This window comes from Empidonax traillii, unplaced genomic scaffold, assembly GCF_003031625.1.
Source record: "Empidonax traillii isolate 1590-97213 ecotype Southwest subspecies unplaced genomic scaffold, ASM303162v1 scaffold109:size1658292, whole genome shotgun sequence".
Taxonomy (NCBI): Eukaryota; Metazoa; Chordata; class Aves; order Passeriformes; family Tyrannidae; genus Empidonax; species Empidonax traillii.
In genome coordinates, this window is record NW_020955302.1 from 1,454,217 (window position 1) to 1,479,294 (window position 25,078).

General features: G+C 49.5%; 1 protein-coding gene across 1 annotated transcript; it reads left to right on the forward strand.

Moving 5' to 3' along the window:
* Nucleotides 1-3,487: 3,487 nt before the first annotated feature.
* Nucleotides 3,488-16,058, forward strand: MCM2 (minichromosome maintenance complex component 2). Its single transcript, XM_027882698.1, has 16 exons — nt 3,488-3,565; nt 4,051-4,241; nt 4,817-4,992; nt 5,560-5,823; nt 6,845-7,064; nt 7,332-7,539; nt 8,238-8,372; nt 8,568-8,759; nt 9,835-9,928; nt 10,446-10,696; nt 10,949-11,075; nt 11,280-11,392; nt 11,530-11,772; nt 12,550-12,732; nt 13,960-14,115; nt 14,994-16,058. The coding sequence occupies exons 1-16, from the start codon at nt 3,560-3,562 to the stop codon at nt 15,102-15,104; spliced, it is 2,670 nt and encodes an 889-aa protein (XP_027738499.1). The 5' UTR covers nt 3,488-3,559; the 3' UTR covers nt 15,105-16,058.
* Nucleotides 16,059-25,078: the final 9,020 nt, after the last annotated feature.

Consider the following 25,078-nt stretch of genomic DNA (forward strand, 5'->3'; position numbering starts at 1 on the left):
GGAAGTTTAAGGCTGTCTGAAGTAACTCGGCAGAGTTGGGACAAAAGCTGCTAAAGGAAAACACAGTAATTAGCCGGAATTCAAGGTGCAAATACCGGGGAAACAGACATTTAAGTATTGTAAACAAGGAAGTAACTGTGATAAATGAGCCAAGATTTATAAAGGAAATTAAAGGAAATAACCAGCTAAACACCAGCACGTTTCTCTCAGCAGTAACAGCTGTCTGAGAGGGAACAGAGTTTCAGGGAGAATGCTTGTTATCTGAGTCATTTCAAGGGCTGGAGGATACACTCTGGCATTGTTTTCTTCTACCCGTGGCTCACCTGTGGCTGCAGGGATTACTTCCATAGGACTGCAAGTTTTTTGCTAAGCTGAAGTTTGTTGTACAGAGCCTCCGCCTCTTTAGGAGATCCCTGTGTTAGTCAAGTTTGTGTGCCCTGCTCCAGCGAACAGCTCACACAGGGGGTTCCAAGCCCACCCTCACATACATCTTTCTCAGCTTAAATCTGCTTGATACCTCTTCTCAGGTTAAATTTTCCAGCTACACCTCAGCAAGCCTCATGGAAGGGATGCAGAGACTGTGTTACCTGCCTCAGCTGTATTCCTCTGATTTTCCACTGGGTGGAAACAGGTTTTCATGCTGGTGTCATGCCTTTGGAATGACATCTGGAGAAGCCAGTCCTTAGCTTGTCTCATCTCACAGTGTTGCTCAGGTTAATGATACGTTGTAATACTTTGGCATGTTCTATTTATGGATCCAAGCTCAAAGGCTTCTGATCTCTGTGTTACAGAAGGGACATTTCTGTTTAAAGAGAGGTGGGGTGCTTCTGCCTAAAAAGTGCCTTAGTAACAGAGACAAGTGAAATGCATGTCTTCTCACTTGTAGCCTCAGGCACTAACTAGTAGAAGTGTTACCTCCCACATAACTGTGTCAGAAGGAGAGATTTTGCTTTGCAATCCACCTGCTTTTTTCCATCTGATCCACTCTGAGGCTAGAGCCCAACATTTGGGACACCAGATCCAAAAGTTGTCTCATGGACAGAAGACTGCTGGGTGCCACTGCAAGGACCGTGACACTTTAGGTCCTCCCTTCCTCACTGCTTATGTGAAACAGAGGAGTTGGGGATCTGCATTTATAGTTCCTTTGTATTGATAAGCCTTGCCTTTCAGCCCCAACATGGTGTGTACAAACATACACTCTTCCCACCTCCAAGGACTGCTCCATGTCCTTTCACACTCTGCATCATCTCCCCTGTCAGGGTATAAAGACGGCAGGGCTGACTCCCTTTGTCCTTGCTGTGTCTCTTGGTGTTTGCCAGGCTGAAGCAGGACAAGAGGTGATATTCAGCAGCCTTGGTATAACCTTGAGGGCCCCAAGGAAAGCTGGCACTTGGTGCTGTACCTGCTGCAGTCTGCTGTGCTTTGGCAATCTCACCTGACTTGCAGGCATCAGAGGCGGAACGTCCAGACGTGGTTTCCAGGACAGCATTACACCCTCGTATCATCACCAAATTCCCCTCTTCTGGGACATTTTATCTCTCTCCAATACTCTTTCAGCTTTTATTATATCAGTCTCCTGGAGAGGATATTACTTCTCATCTGAAACTGCTTTGCTGTTCAGGTGCTGAACAACTGCAGGGACAGATGTGCTTGCCTTGATTCAGAGCTGCTCTACCAACCAACTCATTTCTAGTATTGGGCATAAATTTGCACCACAGGATACCATCTGGGCTGCACTCCTGTGTCTCTGCCCTTCTTTTCAAGGGGAATTCAGTCCCCTCCTCTCATGCTGTAAGAAGCTACCAGTCTGCAAAATCCTAGTGGCGTTGCTGATATTCAGGAGTTTGGTGGTCAGCTGAGGTCACCCCAGCGAGCAGCCTGTCTGCATCTCAGCCCCCTCACATGCCCCAGTGCATCGTCTCTAGTGCAGCACAAGGAACCCTGTCCCATGCGTGGCAGCAGCCCGATTTTAGGGATGGTTTTATCTGCCAAGCTCAGTTCTTCTCAAAGAGACTTAGTGCCCCAGTTCAAGCACAGGACCACTTGTAGCTGCCACACAAAGAGAACAGTGAAAACATGGGTGTGGTGCATGATCTTCTGGGAAGGACAGCAGAATAGTTGCCTGTCCATCCAGCTGTCCAGTGCCTGGAGAGACAGTGGCACCCTGTGGTGACACCGGTTCATCACAGCGTGTCACCTGGGCCTTGTCAGACAGCAACACCTTACCCAGGTCCTGGCTGCCTTCCCTCAAGCCATAGAATCACAGAATCATTAAGGTTGGAAAATTTTGGATATTAGGAAAAGATTCTTCACTGAAAGGGTGCTCAATCATTGAACAGGCATCCCAAGGAGGTGGTGGAATCACTGTTCCTGAAAGTATTCAAAAAATGTGTAGATATGGTGCTTAGAGACATAGTTTAGTGGGGATCTTTTCCAACCTTCATGGTTCTGTAATTCTGTGACTTCTGAGATCATCAAGACCATGGTGGTCTTTAGTAGCCTACAAGTGGCAGCATTTTTGGGGGGGTCTCTGTGCCTGTTTCACTCCGAGCACCAGCCAACTCCTCGTCATGTGTCACAGAGAAAAGGCTGAGCCACCCTTTTCTTTTTATATCATGATGCTCCTGCTTTGCTATATTAGTACCAGTCTGAGTCATTCAGCTGGGCCCCTGGAAGAGCCATTTCAGATTGTCAGCTGCCTCTTCAGTCACTTTTGCTTCTGGTGTCTCCTGTTTCATGGTCACTGTCCCACACTCAAGTCCAGCCAAGAGCAGAAATAGCCTGATACTAAATAGTGGTGAGAAACCCTTCAGAGAATGCAGATCTCCAAAATCCAAACCACCTGCTGTTATGCAAGAGCCTGTGGCCTGGAATGGAAGCATGTCACCTCCCTGCCAAACATCAGCACGTTCTTTGTTTTGTCTCTCTAAATTCCTTTTCCGGTTTCCATCTGACAGGTTGCTCTCCCAAATGGAATTGCTTGCTGCACGGAACAGCTGGGGAGACAGATGTGTGTGCTCTCCAGAATGTTGCCAATCAGCTCCCCGTGACTGTTATCCCACACAGGCTCACACATACACACACACACACACACACACACACAGAGAAGGAAAAAAAGAAAAGCCAGAACCTCCCTCCCACCTCATACAGTTTTAGTGAGAATCAGAACAAAGGTGATTCAACTGGGTCAGCGACAAACCCAATCAAGCCAGACGATTATAGCTGCGAAAGAGGCAAACATGAGCACGGGAGTTCCCAGAGGGATCTCTCCCGAGACTCGGGTTTCCGGTAGGAGGAGACCCCTCGAGCTCAGAGGGAAATGCCCAAATGTTTGCCACTTTGTCACTGCCACTCACCAGAGGCCCGAGACACCTCGGCCGGGAACGACCGGGCATTTCCCAGACTCCCTCCCGCTCCAGGCTCCCGCGCCCGCCTCATCCATATTCATAAGGGGCGGGGCTTACACATACAGCCTATTCATTATTCATGAAGTTTCGCGCGCTTTTGACCACGTGGGCCGGTTTTCGCGCGGAGTGCGGCCGGGCAGGAAGCGGCGGAGATGGCGGTGAGCTACTGGGACTGGGACTGGGACTGGGACTGGGAAGCCATGGAGTTGGGGTACGGGACCCGAGTCCTCCCCGGGGAGACTTGGCGCTGCGGTCATGTGGGGTCCCGAGAGGATTTGGCGAGGGGGGGGTGTTGGGAGGATAATGAGGGTGCTCTCGGCGGGGGACACCCGAAACGCCGACGGAAAATTCCCCCATGGACTGCGCCGTAGAGGAGAGCCAGGCCGGGATAGGATCGGACCCTTCCCCTCCGCTCCGGCTGCGCTGGGCTCGGAGGATGGATTTACCCCCACCCCCCCCACCCCCAGCCCCGCCATGTGTTTCCATTGTCATTTGCGAGGAGGGTTAATTATTATTATTATAACTCATCGGTGATCCGTGCCCCCCTTCTGACCGCCGCCCCCATCGCAGAGGCCCCTGGAAGCATTGATCCCCCCGCAGCCCCGGGCCCCCCGGCCTCACCCCCTCCCTCCTGCCCTCCCAGGACTCCTCCGAGTCGCAGACGGCGGTGACCAGCCCCTTGCGGAGCTCACGACGAGGCGATGCCTTCACCTCCAGCCCCGGCCGGGACCTGCCCCCCTTCGAGGATGAGTCCGAAGGGCTCCTGGGCACCGGGGGGCTCCCCGAAGAGGAGGAGGAAGAAGGGGAAGAGCTCATCGGGGAAGGGATGGAAAGGTAAGGAAAGCGGTAGGAGCCAGCTTCTGCCGAGGGTTGTGTCCGTGGATGGGGTGCTGGGCACCGTCGGTGCAGCCAGCGAGGTGGAGGGGTGCTCTCAGCCGTGGTGTGCTCGTAGGTGGGGTGAGAGGGCTGAAGAGCTGCCACAGAGTGAACAGAGGTCGGGGCGTGTTGTCATTTGACTCCTGAGAGAACTGAGCAAAGCTGGGAGCAAAGTGTCATCGTGGTCCAGAGTGGGTAAACCACGATCTCCCCGGATGCATGATGTGTGTCCGGCCGAGTTTTTCACTCCTGCAGGCGTAAATTTTGATGTTTTTTTTTAATGCCAGGCTGCTGGCAAGCTGAGGAACTTCACAACACAAAGGCTTGAATGCTGGCATTCCTAACCACGATTCTGGAGCCTTGGCACTTGTAACAGTGCTGCTGCAGGGCATCATCCATTGTAAAGTGCCTTCCTGCTTAACACATTTTTGTCCTACTGCAGAACAACTGTCCTGACACTTGCCCAGCAGGAGCCAGAGAAGGGCAGGAGAAGGGCTTTCCTGGCCTGATTCCATGCTCTGTGTGTGTCCTAGGGATTACCGCCCCATCCCCGAGCTGGATGTGTACGAGGCAGAGGGCCTGGCCCTGGATGATGAGGACGTGGAGGAGCTGACTGCCAGCCAGAGGGAAGCTGCAGAGCGGGAGATGAGGCAGCGGGACCGGGAGCTGGAGCAGGGCATGGGCCGCATGCGGAGGGGGCTGCTCTACGGTAGGTGGAATGAGCTGTACGAGGTGGGCTACTGATCCTCCTGTGGTTGACTGTAACCTGGTCTGGGTGGACTCCTTCCCTCAGGTTAGCAGGGACATCTCTAGAGCTCTGGTGTATTTGGGCTTGGTGTGTTCTTCTATGTTACCACTGAACTAAAGTCAGGATCTTGGGCCAGTATTAAAGGGTTGGGATTCTACCAAGTGTATACTGTAGGGTTTGTTGGTGGTGTTGTTCCTATAGAGACTTTTGTGGGCTGAATGGGGGGCCTTTGATGCACTTAGAAGCCTGTCTCTTGTGCTTCTGTTTCTGTCCATTCAGTGCAGTAATGGACATGAATGTTTGCTGTTGCATACAAATCTAACTATTCACACCCCTAAAGTCCTTAGCTATGTCGTGGAAGATGTGGGAGCCACAATAAAACTAGATTTAGGCTGGCCCTGGGATGTCTCTTAGTTTATATCCCAGGCTCTGACCTATTTGCTTCCACAGCCCATGTAACCTGTGACTAATTGAAAGAGTGGGAATAGGAATTCCAGCTCTTCAACACTTTTTCCTCCCAACCCTTAGACAGCGATGATGAAGATGAAGACCGTCCCTCGCGGAAGAGGCGGCTGGCAGAACGGGCTGCCGAAGGCGTGGAAGAGGAGGATGAGGACATGATTGAGAGCATCGAGAACCTGGAAGACATGAAAGGACATTCAGTGCGGGAGTGGGTTTCCATGGCAGCTCCACGCCTTGAGATCTACCACCGCTTCAAGAACTTCCTGAAGACTCATGTGGATGACCATGGGCACAATGTCTTCAAGGAGAGGATCAGTGACATGTGCAAAGGTAGGGCTGAGTGATTAGAGGCTCTCTCTCTTTCCTCTTTATGTGGGTCACAGTACTTTGTGGAGGTCCGGTCCAGAGGTGGATTTTTTTTTCTGCCTGCCCTCTTTGTTCCAGACATTGAGTCAGCACTTTAAGAAAGTCTCATGCTGATGGAGATAAATGAATAATGGAAACATGTCTACTATCTTCTTTGATTCTGGCTGACTAATTAGAAGGCCCCTGGCGTCTGGTGCTCATTAATATTCATTTTGTAGAAATGCTAGCAAAAGAATATGTGGGGCAGCAGACAGTGGTCTGCAAGTTTGTGATCTGAAAGAGACAACAATTGCTTGCTGTCTGCGCCAGTAACTTTCTCACACTGGAAAGTGGATTATCCAGCAAGGGGACACAAATAGAGCTTGTGACTTTGGAAACCGTGTCAGTGTTGCGGCCTTGTATTCTGACTAGACACTGCCAGAAGAAGCAGTCATTAAGGCTGTCTTTGATTAATTTTAAAAGCAGAAATTGTCACATCTAGGAACAGCTCATGTAACTGTACTTGTTTTGTATTTCTTCTTTATATTGAGCAGAAGCTTGAGCCATGGAACAGGATCAGTTTTATATAGCTAGGAAATAAAAGGCATTTGTCTCATCCTTTTTCACAAACATAAGACACTGGAGGTTTTTTGCCAGCCATTGAGCACACATAATGTCTCTCCTATTAACTTCAGTTTCCTGGAGGTCTCTGAGAGAGTTGTGTGTTGGGCTGAGGCTTTTGAATCTCAGGAACATTGAGCTTGGGAAGTATCTGTGTAGAATTAGAGAGAAACAATCAGAACCTTGGTACTGATGAGGAATTTGATAGAGAAATCAATTTATAAGAATTTTCCACCCATTTTCAAACTGTTGACTTTGAAACATTTTTCAGGGAAGGTGTAGACATTGCAGCCTGTAGGATTCAGGCTTGCCTGTTCCGGCTGTCCTTTGCAAACTCCTTGAGTGAGCAGGCTGAACTTACAATTCACCCCATCTTTTTCTTAAGAAAACAGAGAGAGTCTGGTGGTGAACTATGAGGATCTGGCAGCCCAGGAACATGTCCTTGCCTACTTTCTGCCTGAGGCCCCAGCAGAAATGCTGAAGATCTTTGATGAGGCAGCCAAGGAAGTGGTGTTGGCCATGTACCCCAAATACGATCGTATTGCTCAGGAGATCCATGTCCGCATCTCCCACCTCCCTCTGGTGGAAGAGCTGCGGTCGCTCAGGTAAGCAGCAGAATTACCAGCAGTGGCTGTGGGGCCTGCAACAGGCTTTGGGGGCCTTGAGAGGGCTCACCTGTTAGCTAAACCTCTGGGTAAGTCTGACAGGATGACTGAAGTTATCACGGGGAAAAAATCATATTAAGGATGAACTTCCAAAATAAAACACAAACATTGGTAGAAAACTTGTGCTTTGTAGCAAGAGTATTTCTGTAGGGTGTTTTGCCTTTTGTGCCCTGCATCCAGGGCATCAGTGTCCTCTCTTTTCCTCAGGCAACTGCACCTGAATCAGTTGATCCGGACCAGCGGAGTGGTGACAAGTTGCACAGGGGTCCTGCCTCAGCTCAGCATGGTCAAATACAACTGCAGCAAGTGCCGCTTCATCCTGGGACCCTTTTTCCAGTCCCAGAACCAGGAGGTGAAACCCGGTTCCTGCCCAGAGTGTCAGTCTCTTGGCCCCTTTGAAATCAACATGGAAGAGGTAAGAGATGATGTGCTTGCCTGGATGGGCCTGGCTGCTCATCCTGCTTCACTGCCTGTTCCTCCCAGCCCTGCCTTGGTTCCCACCCTTTGAACAGCTTGGTGTAGGGAGCCTGCTGCTATATCCGGGGGTCTGTGAAGATAGCTCTTGTCTATTTGAGCTCTTGACCTGAATGTACTCAGTGTATCAGCCAAAAGTAAGTTACTGTCACACTGTGTTTGGATTGAATTGTTTGCCACAGTCATCTCTGTGGTACACAGTGATTTATCCATATTTTAGAGATGCAGACACAGACTGTCCAGCTCTCCTCCTTCCCAAGTTAGGTCAGTATGTCCTGAACTGTCAGCTTAGGAAACCAGAAGACAGTAGCAAAATCATTGATGTAGAGCTTCTGACTTTCATTCTTTGCTTTGATAGCTTTAACCGTCGCAAGTGAAGGATCCTCCTCCCAGGAGCTGATCCAGTATTTGGGTGGGCAAACACTGTGGAGGCTGAAACACAGTGGTGAGATGCAGCAAAGTGCTTTCCCATCCTCATTGTTGTCTGTCGTATCCTGGAATTGCTCCTCACAACCTCCGTCCTCCCATGCCCTTAGTTTTCTAACCAAAGTGTAGTAAGTCCTTCTCTGGTGAGGTGAAAAGCATCAGCTATGCTGATGGCTGCCAGACCTGCTGGGTACCTTTTGTTCTGTTCTGCAGACGGTCTATCAGAACTATCAGCGCATCAAGATCCAGGAGAGCCCTGGGAAGGTGGCTGCTGGCAGGCTGCCCCGCTCCAAGGATGCCATTCTCCTCGCTGACCTGGTGGACAGTTGCAAGCCAGGGGATGAGATTGTGAGTAGTACATTGTTCAAGTAGGGGGTGAGCACAAAACATTTTTAAATTCTGACAGTGACATCACTGGAACGTCCGTGGGGACGTGGGGAGGGATTGTCTTTGGATGCATTTGGGCAGCCACTTATCTTAAAATGGAGAGAAGGGGCTGCATTATACTGTGCAGGCACTGACACAGCATTTCCTGCTTCCCAGGAGCTCACAGGGATCTACCACAACAACTATGATGGCTCCTTGAACACCGCCAATGGGTTCCCAGTGTTCGCCACCGTGATCCTGGCCAACCACATTGCCAAGAAGGACAACAAGCTGGCTGTTGGAGAACTGACTGATGAAGACGTGAAAGTGATTGTGGGTCTGTCCAAGGATGAGCAAATTGGGGAGAAGGTGGGTTAGCTTCAGAGATCCCTTCTTTTCCTTTTGACAGCTTGCCGTGTCAGCTGGCCAAACAGTGGTTAAAGGAATCTTTAGAAATTCCAGTTCCCTCTGAATGGTCTTCTGTAGCTCTCAGACAGCTGTTGATGAGAGTCAATTATAGGATGGAACTAAATAAGAAAGTTTCTTTGTACTATTGGAGGTCAGATTTTCTCTTTCTCCCCTTCCTTCTCTGAGCCTTCTACATCCCAACAGGGCTGAAAGACAGGAGAGAGGCACTCACACTGCTTATATCTGGTCAGTTTTCTCTCCCTGTATCTTGAAAGCAAAGCAGAGGAAATATTCTGAGAGGCCAATGACTGCATCTCCAATGCCCTTAAGAGGGTGTTATTACTTACTTTAAGCTGTGATAGACATCTTAGCTTCATTTCCTCTCTATGCTAAGGCCTGAACCCAATACTTGAAAGAACAAAGCTCCTGGATTGGTGCATGTTCAACCTTACTTGGGTCAGGTTTAAGCTCTGTAATGGGGGACTTTGTTCTGTTGCCTTAGACATGCTGTTCTTACAGTAACAGCTGTGCAGTGGATGCAGAAGCTTCAGTTGATGCAAGGACTGTTCTGACATGAGTATTGTCCGGCACCCGGTTATTTTCAGAATATTCTTGGGAAAATAAGCCAGTTTTCCTTAATATCTGACCATGATGACAATTCATGTGTGGCATAGCCCATTCAACTCCTATCATGTGCAGTGAGTAAGCCTCGGATCAAGGTCTCCAGCTTTACAACAGCTGATAACAGCCACTCTGATGTGTGTTGTGTACAACAGGGTTGTGGAGGCAGTGGCAGCAGCTTCCAGTACTAGACTAAATAATCTGCCATGCCCCAACAGCACCATTTTTGTGAAGCTCCTTTAGGGGACACTGGGTGGGTAGTTACCTTTGAAAAAGCCTCCACATGCTGGATAATAAAATACTCTTTGGAGAGAGCAGTACCTTAAGAGTGGCTTTAGATGTGGCACCTTGCTGATGTTCATGCAAAATTCTGCCCAGAATGGGAAATGGACAACTCCTCTGACTTTCCTTTCAGATTTTTGCCAGCATTGCTCCATCTATTTATGGACATGAAGATATCAAGAGGGGCTTGGCTTTGGCTCTCTTTGGTGGAGAGCCCAAAAATCCAGGTGAGTGTCACTTTTGTCTCTTGGGCCTCACTCAGCAGAGAGCAAATGGATCTGTGCTGTTGCAGTGAGAGCGATTACAGTTGTCTGAGTGGCTTGGTGACAGACAAGGTAGCAGGCCGAGGGATATCTGTAGTTGAAATGTCTGCTTTTATCACACTGAAAACTGTTGTGACAGTAGAAATGCTAGGACTGAAAACAGCTCCTGCTGCAAACTTAATCAAGTTTTTATCCCTCCTGTACGAAGTCATGTTCGATGCCCCTTCAGAGGTTTGACCTTTTGGCACCTTGATCTGTTACAATCTTCTGAGAAGGATGTGCTCAGCAGGGAGCAGGGTTAGAAAGTCTGTTTTACAAACTTGACCACCTCCTAAGCTGATTTTCTTTTTCCCTCAACTTCCCTGTTAACTGGTTGTCCTGCCTGCTGGTTGCCCTCCCTTCAGCTCTGTGGTGCTCAGGGCAGGGTTGCTGTCAAGCCATGCACTCAGCTGCCAACGTGGCTTTCCTGTGACTTTTGTAGGTGGCAAACACAAAGTCCGCGGTGACATCAACGTGCTTCTGTGTGGAGACCCTGGCACTGCGAAATCCCAGTTTCTCAAATACATAGAGAAGGCATCGAGCAGAGCAATTTTCACCACTGGCCAGGGTGCTTCTGCTGTGGGCCTCACAGCCTACGTGCAGCGGCACCCGGTCAGCAAGGAGTGGACTTTGGAGGCAGGAGCCCTCGTGCTGGCTGACAGAGGTGTCTGCCTGATAGATGAATTCGACAAGGTGAGCCCAGCTTCCTCTCTCTGGGAGGGGTTAGTTGTGAAGGGACCAGCTGTAACCTCTGCAGTGAGGACACGGCATAACTCCTGGGGACGTCACCCAGCTGACCAAGGTTGCTGCCCTTTACTCAGGCCCTTGCTGGTCCATAGTGCAGTTTGCTGCCTTTTCAGAGCATCAGGAGCTGATTCCCCTTGGTATGCTGGGCAAAGGGGTGTAGACACAGATTCACTCTGAGTCATTCTTGCTTTCCTGTAGATGAATGATCAGGATAGGACCAGCATCCACGAAGCCATGGAACAGCAAAGCATTTCCATCTCCAAAGCAGGCATTGTCACATCCTTGCAAGCTCGTTGCACCGTTATTGCTGCTGCCAATCCCATAGGTAAGGGCTGAGAATCTGTAGGATCATCTCAGGCTTCCAGCGCCAATCCACAGTCATGAGAGCTATGGCAGAGCTTGGTTCCCTCATTCTGAGGCGGAGATCAAGCGAGCAGTAGAGTCTTCAGTAAAGTGCTGAAGGTCTGTGCTTGCTCCAAAGCTTCAGCCTTGGTGCCTATGTTTGACTTGGGTTGTCTCTGTGCTCCAGGTGGACGATACGACCCATCATTAACTTTCTCAGAGAACGTGGACCTGACAGAGCCCATCATCTCTCGATTTGATATCCTGTGTGTGGTGCGAGACACAGTGGACCCTGTGCAGGTAACAGGCTGTGCTGTGAAGATGAGCTTGTGCTGGGCTTGCAGTGCTGCTGTTGGGCTGCTCAGCTGCTGTTGCCCATTGAGTTCTTCTGTCCAGTGAGTGTGTTCAGTGTCTATTAGTCTACTCCTCTCTTGCAGGATGAAATGCTTGCCCGGTTCGTTGTTGGCAGCCACGTCAAGCACCACCCAAGTAGCAAGGAGGCAGTGAATGGGGACGCTGATGAGGTCATTCTTCCCAACACGTATGGGGTTGAACCCCTTCCTCAAGAGATCCTGAGGAAATACATCATCTATGCCAAAGAGAAAGTCCACCCCAAACTCAACCAGATGGACCAGGACAAGGTGGCCAGGATGTACAGTGACCTCAGGAAGGAGTCCATGGTGAGAATACTGAGGAAAGGGGGAAGAAACATGTATCTAGTCTGCAAATCAGCCTGAGACTGCTCCAGCATATGTTGACACATTCTTGCCTTTCCCATCACAAAAGTCTGTGCCACTGTTTTGTGAGAGACAGGCAGATCCTGCAGTGTCTGCTGAACAGATGATTGATTCTTCATCTAAATGCAGAGTCTCGCCTGTTGGTGATGTGTGGACTGATGGGCTGGACACATGTATAGTGCCTGCCATGGCAAGGTCCTCTTGTTGTCACCCAGTCTGGCAGGCCCACAGGAGATGTTTGCATTCACTCAAACCCATATGCTCCTGCTACATTACAGGGAGCCATTATCTGTAGAAATGCTCTTTGTCTGTGGAATCTCTCAGGCTCATTTTATGCTCTCCAAGTGGAAGAGAGAAATTTGTTGAGGTCAGAGGGAGATTTTTGGAGCTTGGGAAAACTATAGCTTTTTTTTTTGATCAGCTTTTTGTTTCCTTAATTCCTCAAAAAAGTTGCTGGAGGAAACTGGTTTCTGATCGTGGAAAGGCCCTAAACAGTGGCAAAGAGTGACCCTACAGCATCCCCTCGCACCATGCTGAATTCAGATGAGCAGGCTGTGCCAGGCTGTGTGGCTGTGCCAGCAGGTGGCAGAGCCTCCTTAGCTTGAGTCCCCATCAGAGAACCAGAGCAGCTTCCTTCCAGGTGAAAGGAGTTGGATCTGTCTTGCCCTGTGTCTTGTACCCTCCAATAAGGTGTTGCCTCCTCCTCCTCTCTGCCCTCAGGCGACCGGCAGCATCCCCATCACGGTGCGGCACATCGAGTCCATGATCCGCATGGCCGAGGCTCACGCCCGCATGCACCTGCGGGACTACGTGGTGGAGGATGATGTCAACATGGCCATCCGGGTGATGCTGGAGAGCTTCATCGACACACAGAAGTTCAGCGTCATGCGGAGCATGCGCAAGGTGGGCGCCGGCTGAGCTGAGTGCTGGAGCTGCACCCCAGACCCCCAGGTTCAACTGCAGCCTCCTTGCACTGCCCTGGCTCTGGGAGGAGACTCTTTCATGCTCTGCAGGGGTCTGTCCTGTAGAGCCAGGTGCTGAGCCCGTGTAAATGGAGTACTGTGGGTCTGAAGTGTTAAGTTCCTTGTCTGACCATCCAGGAGCCACTCTGGCAGTCACACTTGCACCACCTATGCTGGGACCGAGGCCCATTTGCAGCTACACACCGCACCCTGACACAGTCAGACAAGGTTTCTTTAGCAGCTCAGTTCCAGGTTTCCCACAGCAGAGTCTCAGATGTCTGGATCCTTAAAATAATTTAATTGTGGTGCAATAAGAAAACAGCTCAAGCTGGGTGCCTCTGAGGAGGAACCATAAACATGGCACTGTTCCATGACTGCCCATCGTTAGTCTCAGGTGGGGCAGTGATTTTGTTGGGCCTGAGAAGGAAGTGTACCCTGAGCCTCTTTATTGAAAGCTCTGCTGTATCTCCTTTTTTTACACCTTCCCTGCTATTTTGGCACAGGGCTTCCACTGCTGCTGCCATCAGGTGACTGAGCTGAGCAGGCAGTTGGTTTCTTCACATTTTAGTGGGGTCCTCAGGGACATTTTGCCACAGGGCAGCACTCACTCTGGTTTAGTGTGCAGTCTGCCCTTTTCTCTGAGCAGCAGGGCCTGGCTTTGAACAGCTCTTGGCTGGCCACAGCCTGGCAGTTATCCACTGTTGAGTGTCTGCCCTCTGTCTGGACGACTCGTGGCCTCTCTTTGGCCACACACAGCCAGCCAAGTGTGAGCGTCTGCTGGGGAGACCCAGGGCAGTCTGGGTGAAGGGAAGCTGCTCTGTGCTTTCCTCAGGACCAGCCCTCCCACGGCTGTGTCCCTGTGGGCAGCACACCTCCACAGCAGTGCACTGCTGGCCCCCAAGAGGCACCAGGGTGCCCCCAGAGATTTCAGATGGAAATAAGAGCAGTCAGCAGAGGACTGTTGTGGCTGTCAGAGAGCTGCCACTGCATGTGCAGGTGGCAGCTTGTCAAGGCCAAAGTCACTTGAGAAGCACTAAGGGCACAGATGACAGCAGTGTCATTTGGTTCCCCTTGTGCTCTGTGGGAGGAGGGGGTTGGTTGGTGTTGGGCACGGGAGACTGCAGTGCATCATTCTGTTCCTCATGGCTCATCTCATCCTTCCTCCCAGACATTCTCCCGCTACCTTTCATTCAAGCGAGACAACAATGAGCTGCTGCTGTTCATCCTGAAGCAGCTGGTTGCAGAGCAGGTGATGTACCAGAGAAACCGCTATGGAGCCCAGCAAGACACTATAGAGGTCCCAGAGAAGGACCTGGTGGACAAGGTATGGGCTTATAACAAGCTGCTTCTGGGGTTGGTTCATGCTTTCTCTCTGCAGCCTCAGAACCAGAGGCACTCTCAGACTTGTAACTTCTTTTCCTGCACTGTGATACCAAAAAAGAGACTGATGTAATCAGTTTAACCCAGCATCCTCTCTTGTCTGGAAGGACCATATTCTTCCCCCTCTGTTCTCATGCACCCTTGTAAAGCTTTAGAGTTGGAGTGGTAAATCCTGCAGTATGGTGCTTTGCAGGTGAATGACAACTCAAGTTCCCTGGCATCTGCATTTGAAGAAGCAAAAAGAAAAATCTCTGCGTATGAACTTTTCCAATCCCTTCTGGGACTCACTCACCTTCTCCTTAATGCATCCTTATCCCGGTCCAAAGAATACACTCCAGATTGGCCTTTCTGTGCAAAGTATTAACCTTGCTTGGCACTAAAGCAGTGTTGGACTCCTGGGTTGCTGCTTTTCTGCTCCTTGCATGGAATGTGCAGAGTAACTACTTCTGAAGCCACAGCTTGGTGCTGCTGGTGTGACCACCCCCAGTCAGGGGTCTCTTGCAAAACCCTTACACTGGGTGAGGTACTGGGGGGGCTTTTGGATAGGAGTAACATTCTAGCTCTAGTGGGAGTAAAAGGACGAGCTGAGAGCAGGCAGATGCTGAGCCAGCATCTTTTCTTTGCTCAGCTCAGCTCTGCCAATGCTTCTTTCCTCCTGACCTGCAGTCTCCCCTGCTACTGCAGTTCTGGTTCCTGCTGAGCAGAGCAGAGATTGCTGACTCTCAAATTTTATGCAGTCTCTGCTATGGAAAACCACATGGTTCTTATTTTTATTAAATAAACATTTACTTCTCCCCTCCCTTCTTCTCCTCCTCCTCCCAGGCTCGTCAGATCAACATCCACAACCTCTCAGCCTTCTTTGACAGTGAAGTGTTCAAGATGAACAGGTTCAGCCGGGATGTGAAGCGGAAGCTGATTGTCCAGCAGTTTTGAGGCTGGCAGCAGAGTCTGCCACGTTCTTCTGTGAGATGAGACCTCTGTCTTCCAGCCCTCCAGGAATGCTACAGAGATCCTGAGCTGGAGGGACTAGGCTGCACATTCTCTTGCTTGCTTTGTGCCTTATGGATTAAGGGAGTGCTGAGCTGCTGAAGACCTTGTAAATAGAACAGAATTAAGTAGTTAAATGCCCAGTCAAGTCTGTTTAGCAACTTTGTTCACTATTTTGCCTTGTAGCTAAGCACAGCAGGGAGAGAATTGCTGGCCATACACATGGCATATTTGCTGTTTGTTTGTCACTAGTTGTTACGGGCTCCTCTGCAGGAGGGACGGAGCGGGAACATTCAAAAAGCATTATCGACGCCCCTTGGTTTGCAAGCACCCTCAGGGATTCTCTGTTCCCATCTCTGGTGACTGTACAGCCTGATGGGTGATAATTGAGACTGCTTTCAACTCTCCATGAACCAGCCAGCCTCTCTGCTCCAGGCCCTTGTGCCTGACACTTGACATTTCCCCAGGTGCCCACATGGGCTGACCTTGTGCTTGGTTTCTGCAGGGGAGGAGCGGGGAGGCAGAGGAAGATGGGAACTGAGACAAAGCGTAACTATTTCTGATATTAATGATGATCTGTGTGGGCAGTGGAAACTTCTATACCTGCTGGGGAATGTCCAAAAGCCCCAGCAAAGAGGCTTCCCTTGCCTTACTGGGTGTTATCTCTGTGCAGCTGTCAGCAGATGTCAATTTATGTTGGATCAAAGTGCTACCTTTGGCACCCCCTCTCACACCCGTTTGTTGAGGGTGAAGTACCCACAGTGCTGGTTTTGGGCATAGCAATAGAGGAGGAGCCCTGAGCTGAATGTTTTAAGGGGGGAGAGAACGAGCTCAGTGTTCTTACGCAATTTTCTTGCTGTATGTGTTTTAAATACATTTAAATACATTTGTTTTTCAATACTCTGTGTTTCCTGCTCTTTTGGGAACTCCTGCAGCCAAGGGGGAAAGCAAGAGCGTAAGCAAGCAACTTGGATGCTGGAACAGCTGTTCAGCAGTTTGTGGGGTTAGATTTGGGTACAGACACATCCCATCTATGCACTTCAGTTAGTAGGAACTGACAGTGCCCAGGACGTGGTTGCCCACAGGACAGTGTAATGAATGCTGCCTTTCCCACCAAAGGCCTGCCTACAGTGTCTCGTTCCCTATCTTGCCTGCTTATGTCTGTATCCCAAGATAAGAGACTGTCCTATAACAGTATGTATTTCCCGCCTCCCTTCTGTATGCACACTTGGGTTAGACAGCCTTGATCTCATGTCCTGGCTGCCACTTGGATTCCAGTCTGGGCAAGATGCAGCTGAGGGTCTGCAGTGAATGTGCTTTGCCTGGCCAGAGCTGCGGGACTGTAAGGCATCTCAGCCTCCAGCCTGAACTCGAGGGAATTTGTCAGCTGGCTACTGCAGTTCTGTGCTGGCCAAGCAGACATGTCCCTGGCTGCTGACACTGACACCGTGGGGTTTGTCACGGTGATGTGCGTGCGTGTGTCCTCTCGGCCTGGTTGTTACTGGGAGCCAGCAGTGCTTGAACCCCGCTGGGGGCTGAGCACATGACTCTCAGCCTGAAACAGGCTCGGCGTGTTGCCTTTTCTGTCTGCCAGCTCCCTCCTGTGTATTTGTTTAACTGTTTTGGCTGTTTTCTTCTCTTCCCACTGGGTCTGTGTCTACCAGGGCTTTCTGCAGGCAGCCCATAGAGATACTTGCCTGGCATTCCCTCCCTGCTTGATTGAGCCCTTTGCCCCTGCATGTGTGCCTGGGTCAGGTCTGCACTGGGGATGGCTGAGCTACTCTGTGGCTCAAACTGCCTGGTGAGGTCCAACGTGGTTCCTCAGGGCTGGACACAGAGCTCTTAGCTCCTCACCTCCTAATGCCAGAGGCCATGGGCAGAGACATGGGGAGAGCAGCTGCCAGCACATGCACACTGTGCCCAGCTCTGTGGGAACCCACATACCTTGCCAGGGAAGGTGCTGACCCTAAGAGAGCAAAACCAGTGATAATGAGGGATGAAACAAGCTCGTCAAGCAAAGTGGTGTGTTGTGATGAATGTTGGGTGTGGGAGAAGAAAGAGGCTTTGTGTCACACTGGAGAAATACAAAATGCTTTGTAAACACTTGCAATCTTGTGAAGCCTCTGCTATGCCTGCCTTAGTGACCCACAGAGTTAAATATGTGGGCAAATGTCACCGCAAACCATGAGAGGAATACACAGGAATGGAGCTGGACTCCCAATTTTCTCAGCTCCTTGCCCTGCTGCTGGACGGGGCTGTTGAGAGGCACCAGCTCAGGTTTGTCCTACAGCTTTCTCCTGCCTCCTGTGCTCTGGTCTCACCTCACTCAACACACGAGAGGAATAGTGGCAACAGAGAGATGCCATTGTTGGAGCCATTTGTTTGTCATTTTGCTCACTCTGCCTCCCAGATCCTCACCACAAAGGCAGTTGTGCCCTCCCACCGTGTTGTGTTGCCAGCATCCAGCAGCGCAATGAATTCTTGCAGCTGCGCCCTTGCTAATGTTGGCATCAGCCGCTCAGTGGAGTGTTAATGCCAGTCTGAAGGCATGTTCCTCCTCTCACGGCCACTGAGCTTTTCAGGTTCCCTGGAGCAACTTTTGGCTGTTCACAGCATCAGGTGTCTGGTCTGGACAGGGGTGCAGACAGGGGTGAAAACAGATGCTGCTCTGAGCAGGGACTGCCTTGCCAGGAGGCATGTTCCAGCTGAATGTAGCAAGGATTTTACTGCAGGGCTCTGGAGATCAGCAAGCCAAGCCACACTCGCATGAAGAGAGGAGTTGCTCCCCTGACAACCCTCAGTTTAGCCAAGCTTGAGCACTTGGCTTCTCGCTGCTGTGATTCAAACATTGCACAGTGCCTCTGACAGCCTGGGGCAAAGGCAAGAGTCTGGGGGAGGTGGGGTCTGTCCAAAGCAGCCTATGCCTGGGTTTGGATGGAAGATGATGAGGGTGCTCCTTTGTAGAGCAGACAGGGATTTGTGGAGCCAGGTGGTGCCCCTTCTTGTGGTCATTCTCCCCTTGGGGCTATGGCTGTTGGCAAATGCTGGGTTAGGCTGGCTTCGAAGAGCATTTGGATTTGAAAAGGGCATGATGGGCCTGATCCTGATCTAGTATAATTTGAATATGTTGTGTGAACTGAGAAAGCAGCAGGGCTCTCTGCATCTCATAATAAGCTGTTTGACCTTAGCTCAGCGTGGAGCAAATACCCACACGCACTCTCAACACCAGCGCATACGTGCCTGCTTGGGGTGCATGAGCAGGTGCCAGCAGATACCAGCTAACAGGTCAGGGTGTATGATCTAGGGAAAAGGGGGAGACAGGCCCCTTCATGCAAGCTCTTTCCTACCTATCAGCAGAGTTTAGATTCTTGATAGCTTCTGCCTTTACTGTGATCATAAACCAACCCACTGCATCTGGAAGTCCTGGGCTGTATCCAGTGTGCTAGCGGCCGTTTCTGAGTCTGCCTGTCAAATGGTAGATGCCCCTTGAATAGGGGAAGTTCTGTATTCAGCAATGTGTGTTTTTCCTCAAATTAATGCCAAAGCCTCTTGGAAAAATTAGCATATGCAGCATTTCTGGAACAGCAGTGTTTCAGTTTCTCCCATGCCAGACCTTGGCTGATACCCTCTCTGTCCAGCTCTTCTGTGATTACTAACGAGCTGTCTGGAAACTGGTTCACAAGAACTTTCTCAGTGTAACAGTGCTCAGGATGTAGCAGTTGTACTGGGTAGTGTCACCTTCCTGTCCTAGAGCAGTCCAACCAACTGTAGTTCAACCAGGAGGGCTGTTTCAGGTGCTTACAGCTTTGCCCTTGTTGACCTCAACTGACCTGAATATCTGAATTCCAGCTTATGAAGACAGAATGGGAATATGTTTACAGAGGATATGTGTCTACAGCTAGAGGTGAGTCACTGCAAACAGCTACGTCTCCTGCTGTGCTGCACGGAGGATGCACTCTGAACTTTTCAGTGTTTTTCTATCTATCTCCTAAAATACTTTTCTACTTAACAAGGAAGAGCCAAAATTGGATCAGGCTTCTGCTGTATTTTGCATCTATTATACAGTTCTTGCTGCCATCACTGATTTAATGTCTCCATTATCATGGAGTGCTGGTCTGCCAAGGACTCCAGCCATCCAGCATGCTTCTTGGCTGCAACTAAACATCTGTGAGGAGCCTTGACAGACTGCTGAGCTCCACAGATTTAAAGCAAAAGCACCTTGAAGGGCTTGTGCTTCTTTCTGCTCATCTTGCAGGTCACTCCCCTCTGAAGGTGAAGCAAAGCTGTGGGGGGAAACCAGGGGCAGGGCCAAGTTTCTTCTTTGGGTAATCCAGTGCTCAGGGAGATCTGAAAGGAAACTGTCCTGTGTAAAAGATGCTGAGGACCTTCAGTCCCATCAAAACACATGGAAACACAAATGTGGGAATGCCAGTAGTCCCCATGAGCTGGTGCATGGCTCTCCTCAGAGCCAGGAGACACCAGCCCTCTTCAGATACAAGCTGCTCCCTCTGCTCTGAAAATACATACCCACATTCCAGCTTAGCTAGCTATTAAAAAATCAGGAGTTTTTTGGAAGATGACATTAGCCTTTTCACTTCAGCAAGGAAAAGTAGAAACCACCTCTGGGGTGTACCCAGTGAAGATACTTTGGTCCTTATGGGATAGAAACTCCCCTCCAGTTTCTCAAGTCACTGTGCAAGGAGAGGGGCTTCTGTTGTCTGGGTGCTGAGGGTACTAATGGGCCTTAATTGTCTGGACCAGGCTCTCCTGAGTCTCTCTGTACACCCACAGCTTGGTGCTATATCTAAGCTCAGCCTGGGGTCCCCTCTGAGCTTTGAGCTGGGAAGTATTGGTTTGTTGCTCACTGTGCCTGGTCACATTCCCTGCTGCTTTGGACTGTGATTTGTGAACTGCCTTCCTGATCTTTGTTGTCTTCTGTGGCTATGGAGCTGCCAGGGGGGTCACTGGATGGTGTCTTACCATCAGCAGACCTTGACTAACCTACAGACTGACTGCCTGGTTTGGTGTTGGTCTGGCTTCATTACCATGAGTTTCTCTGAGGATCTGGACTCCTGGTTGAATCTGAGCTGCTCTATTCATCTGCCTTGGATACTGGGGGGCCTGTCCTGCTGTCTGTGGTGCTCAGCTCCCTGCTATGTGCTCCTCAAACCCAGCACAATGAGGGCTTAGTCACTTTTGTAGGCTCTGGTCGTATCTCTAAAACAGGCAGAGCTAAGACCAAACCTTCTACGCCTTGTCACTGACCTCTTGACTCTACTGGGCTTTAGCCTGCTTATCCTTCTGCCCTAGTCAAAAGCTTCAGAAGTTCTGAGGCTTGCTGCCCTCATGACATCTCCATTTCAGCAAATTTTTCATCCCTTCCAGACAGGCATTTGCTTAGTGTCCGAGTTGATGAGCTCAACACAGAGATAAAGGGGTTCTCTAAGGTGTGCTGTACAGAAGCCCAGATTAAATGATGTGAATAACCCCAAACAGATGTAGTCCTTCCTCCTTCCTAGCTGGGAGCTCAGAAGTGAGCCCTTGTGCAAGTGGAGGGCTGCAACCAACCCCCTGCATGCCAGCTCCACCAGAGCAATGTGACAGGGTTATCATTCCCCTCGAGTGAGGATCCCTGTCCCCTGGGCTAAAGGGAAACCTGCATGAGCTCTCAGCTGCAGAGCTGTCTGCTTCCTTGCCCCAGGTGGCTCTGCTAAAGGTTATTCTGGCCCCTTAATCAAATTCAATATAGCTCTGTTTTGCTCTGCCCTCTAGGAATCCGCTGAGGTTTGCTGTCAGAGTGGCTATTAATGCAGCAATCAGCTCTGCTCTGGTGAGGAGAGAAACGTAAACCTTCGGGAATGGGAGACAGCAGGGGCACGTGGAAAGCGCAAAAGTGAAGCACAACTCACGCTTGTTCTTCCTCTGCACTTTACAGCAGGGAATGGGAAACAAGCAGAGCTGGTGGCAGCACTATGTCCCAGGTGGGCAGCGTGCCCTCCCCTAAGGGAAGCAAGCTGATGCAGAGAGATAAAGAAAGGCTCAAACTGATACAGAAAATCTTTCTTGGGCTCTAAACAGAGCAGAATCTGTTCCCTTCTAATTACAGCCTATCCTGGAAGGCATTGGTTGCGCCAGGTCACTCCTCTTGAAATGTTTATTATACATCTTCCCCAGCAGGATTTTGGATGAAAGTAGGAGCTGTGTGTTTTGCCCAGAGAATGGCTGCATGCCTGGGCTACGCAGGAACAGAGTGGGTACCCGCCCCTGCTTGGTACAGTCAAAACGTTTCACGGTGTCCCAGCATTAAAAAGGCTAAGTCAGCAAATAAGCTTATATAAAGCTTGTCGGAGGCTCTGAAGTAAATTCACATATTCTAGAACAAGGCAGAGTTTAAATCTTTTCTTGTGCCTAAGGAAGGAGGGGCTAGGCAGGGTAAGGAGTTTTCAAGCTTTCCTCTTCTGGAGGGATGAGATGCCAAAAGGCAGCACAGCTTGATAGAAGATGGAGTTAAATTGCAGGGTGTGCCACAAGCCTGCTGTGTCACCCAGCCTCTGTCCCAAAGAGCCAGCAATTGAGGTAATGGGAACAGTCTGAGAGTAGGTTTTTTCCTTCTGATCTAAGAATCGGCACAGATCACCTTCTGCTGCCCAAATAAGTGTCAGTGTGCAAAGGAGGAAAGGTTAAACCCTTTTCCCATACTAGTAACATCTTACGTTCTCTAACACTGCAAGAACTTAACATCTGACTGTTTATTTGTTTTGCTTATTGTTTATTTTTTTGCTGTGCTGAGCAAGGGCAACAGATCACTTTCACCTTTGTAGGTGAATTTAATTTTGCTGTATTTAGAAGAATAAAACATCTCACCAGCATATTTCAAGTTAATGTGTTGCTATTTTTTTTTTCAAGTGGAGTGTCAAAATAAATTTCTGTTGAGACTAGACTTTGTGGTTAGTTTCTTTTTAATTGACAAGTCCTAGGCACCAAATTCTTTCCTTTAGCTATCACCTCATTCCTCTACCTCGGCGGTATTTGTTTGCAGGCATGTTGGAAGAAAATGTGACCCTTAGACTGAAATTGGAAAGCTGGTTAAATTTCCTGAAGGCAAAAGCTGTTACAGTAACTCACAGGGGGAGATGGCAGAAGGATTTTTAGTTTTGCCAGCCTAAAATACACGCTTGCTTTCTGATTCTGCCTAACAGACGTAACTGTGAAATTGAACAATTTTGGGGAAGAACAGAAAAGCACAGATAATGGTAATACCGAGAAAAATTTCTGAACAGCTTTGAAGCAGCTATAAAAAAAGCATTTAGAGCAATTGTAAAGCCTCTTTTGCCAGTGCTCTGAACATCGCTGGAGAATATACGCCAGGTAGGGAGGCTGGAGGAGATCAAATGAGAAATGACAAGCCTTTGACTATAAAGCTGTCAATGCCTCAGAAGAGAGCCAAGCCAGTTGCACCTATTCCAGGGAGCATAAAATGGAGATGCAGGGGCTGTGCTGGGCTTAAGTTCATGCTGTTTTTAAAGAGAGCTGGTGTTGCCCATCTCTGCTGGCTGTTTTCTGCTCTGCTGGCAGCGCTGACCTGGTTGATCGATGTTGCCACTAATTTTATTTAATTTTCTTGCCTAAGATGTGTCTTCTCCTTTCATACTCCCCCTTTGTTGCTCAGTCCGAGATTGATGTATAACGTCAAAATAAATCCAGGGAGCACCATGAGCTTCTAAGATTTGGGAGCTGGATGTGGCAGGGTCAGGAGATCTGAAAGGCTTTTAGTTACCCACTTGTAGTAAGCCACCTGCATGCGAAGACAGCCAAATTACCGGCAACAAAGTGAAAAATGACAAGAGCATTCATTAAATGCCATGCCTGGGCTAGAATCTGAGTGCACTAAAGTGTTTTTATCTCATCTAATGGGTAAGCGACAGCTCGGTAGTTCCTGCTGCATTTCCTGCTTGGTGGGGGCTGGGGGCTGCATTGATTCTGGGATAAAAAGGACTTTCAGAGCACTGGAAGGATGTGGTCTAAAAGAAGCCAAAAGCGGGTACTTTGGTTCAAGCCTGTTGGCTTTGCCTTGCTGCGCTGGCTAATGGGTGCAGCCAGTCTGTTACCTGCCCTTGGCACACTGGGGGGAGCTGCTGCTGGGGAGCAGATGATGGAAGGAGAGAGCTGGCAAAAAGAGGCCGGTAACTGCACAAAGGGGTGGCGTGTGCCAGTGCTGGTCTGGTAGAACTGTAAAGGTCAGTATTGATGCTACCGAGTACCCTCTGTTGGCTGTTTGATTCATTACAGGGTTCAGCAGTGGCACTGACACCTTTCTTTAGCTGTTGAAAAGCAGCAAGTTCTTGCCAGAAAGAAATAACGTCAACGTTTCTTTCAGGAGATTCACTCTTCAACCAAAAATACATTCAATTCATTACAGGGAAAAAAAAAAAAAAGACTGGAGTATTTTTAGTGAACGCTTCTTTGAGGAATAAGAATGTTTGAATTTAAAATCCTGATCACTTTCAGCCCTACATCCTGCTGTCTCAGAGACACGCTGTATGGGAGAGGTAGAGCACCAGGCACCTGGTATAAATCACTGCAAGCACAAAGACATTTGGTGAGGCCGTGACACTGTGGCTATTTCCTCACTCAGAGCTTGCGATATTGGATTTTAGCATCTCCCGCCCTCCCAGAGTATGTAATGAGAAAGTTTTGAAACCAAAGAAAAAGACTCTGCTGTTGAGGAAAACTTGAAAACATGAGCCAAGTGCCTAGTGGGAAGGGACTGATACATTTTTGGGTTCTTTGGAGTCACGTTTGCAGCCATGTGATGCTTGACCGGGTCCCTCAAATATTTGTCTGGGTATGAACTAAGAGTTGCACAGCTTTTCTGAGGGGCCATACTGTGAGAGGGGAGTGGAATGACTGCAGCCCATCCAGCTGGCAAGAGCGGTTGAAGCACAGGGAGCTGGCACATGTTCCGCCTCAACCGCTGTAGTATTACAGGACCTGTTGAGCCTTATTTCTTGGACACCTGTCTGACAAACCCCTTGCTTGAGTCATTCACAGTAATGTCATGCCCTCAGGCCACTGAAGATGTGTTTAATTTGAAATTGAGTGTAATTGGAGCAGTTGGCCTTGTTGCTGTAATAATGATTTTCGGCAGGATATTCAGCATGTTCCTTTGCTGTGCTATCCACCAGCACCGCTCCAAGAGCCACAAACCCAAGAACTGCTGCAATATACATTTATTTTTGTTTAGTAGACACAGTAGTTTGCACAGAAGGGCACCAAGAAGGGGCCATCAGTTGTATTAGTATCATAGTGACAGTCTGGGATATGGTAGTGTCCCACCACGGACTGGTTTTCCCAGCAGGTGTGGGAGCAGCTGTCGCTGCTAGGACAAAGTCTCCAACACAGACCCAGCTCCGGATAACAGATTCAGCCCTCCAAGCCCCAGGATGCAGCGAGTGCCTGGGACTTCTCTGTGATGGCAGAAGAAGTGGCCCATGTCCTGCAGAAGGTGTGCTCTCCTGGAGGAGCTGTGCCACCAACAGGAGGAATTACAGGTGGAAGTGAGCAGGCTGCACAGCACTAGAGATGAAGGAAGACAGGATCTTCTCCGAGACAAAACAGCTCAAACAGCTCCCAAAACTAGCAGAAGTAGAGAAGCAGGCAGTGCCCATCCCTAATTTTAAGGTAAGTGCAATCTCTCGAGAAGGTGAAGGATGGAAACTTATGACACCAAGAGGAAGGCTCCCAATCCCCCTGAGGACTTACAACTACAAAATAAGTTCATCTCCCTCAAGATTGAAGAGGAGCCAGATACAGTCCACACCAATATCTGCTGGAGCAACAACAAAGAAGGACATAAGCAATCCAGGAGGATCCTGGAGTGTGTTGACAATAAATTTGTAAGTGATAAAGAAACGAACAAG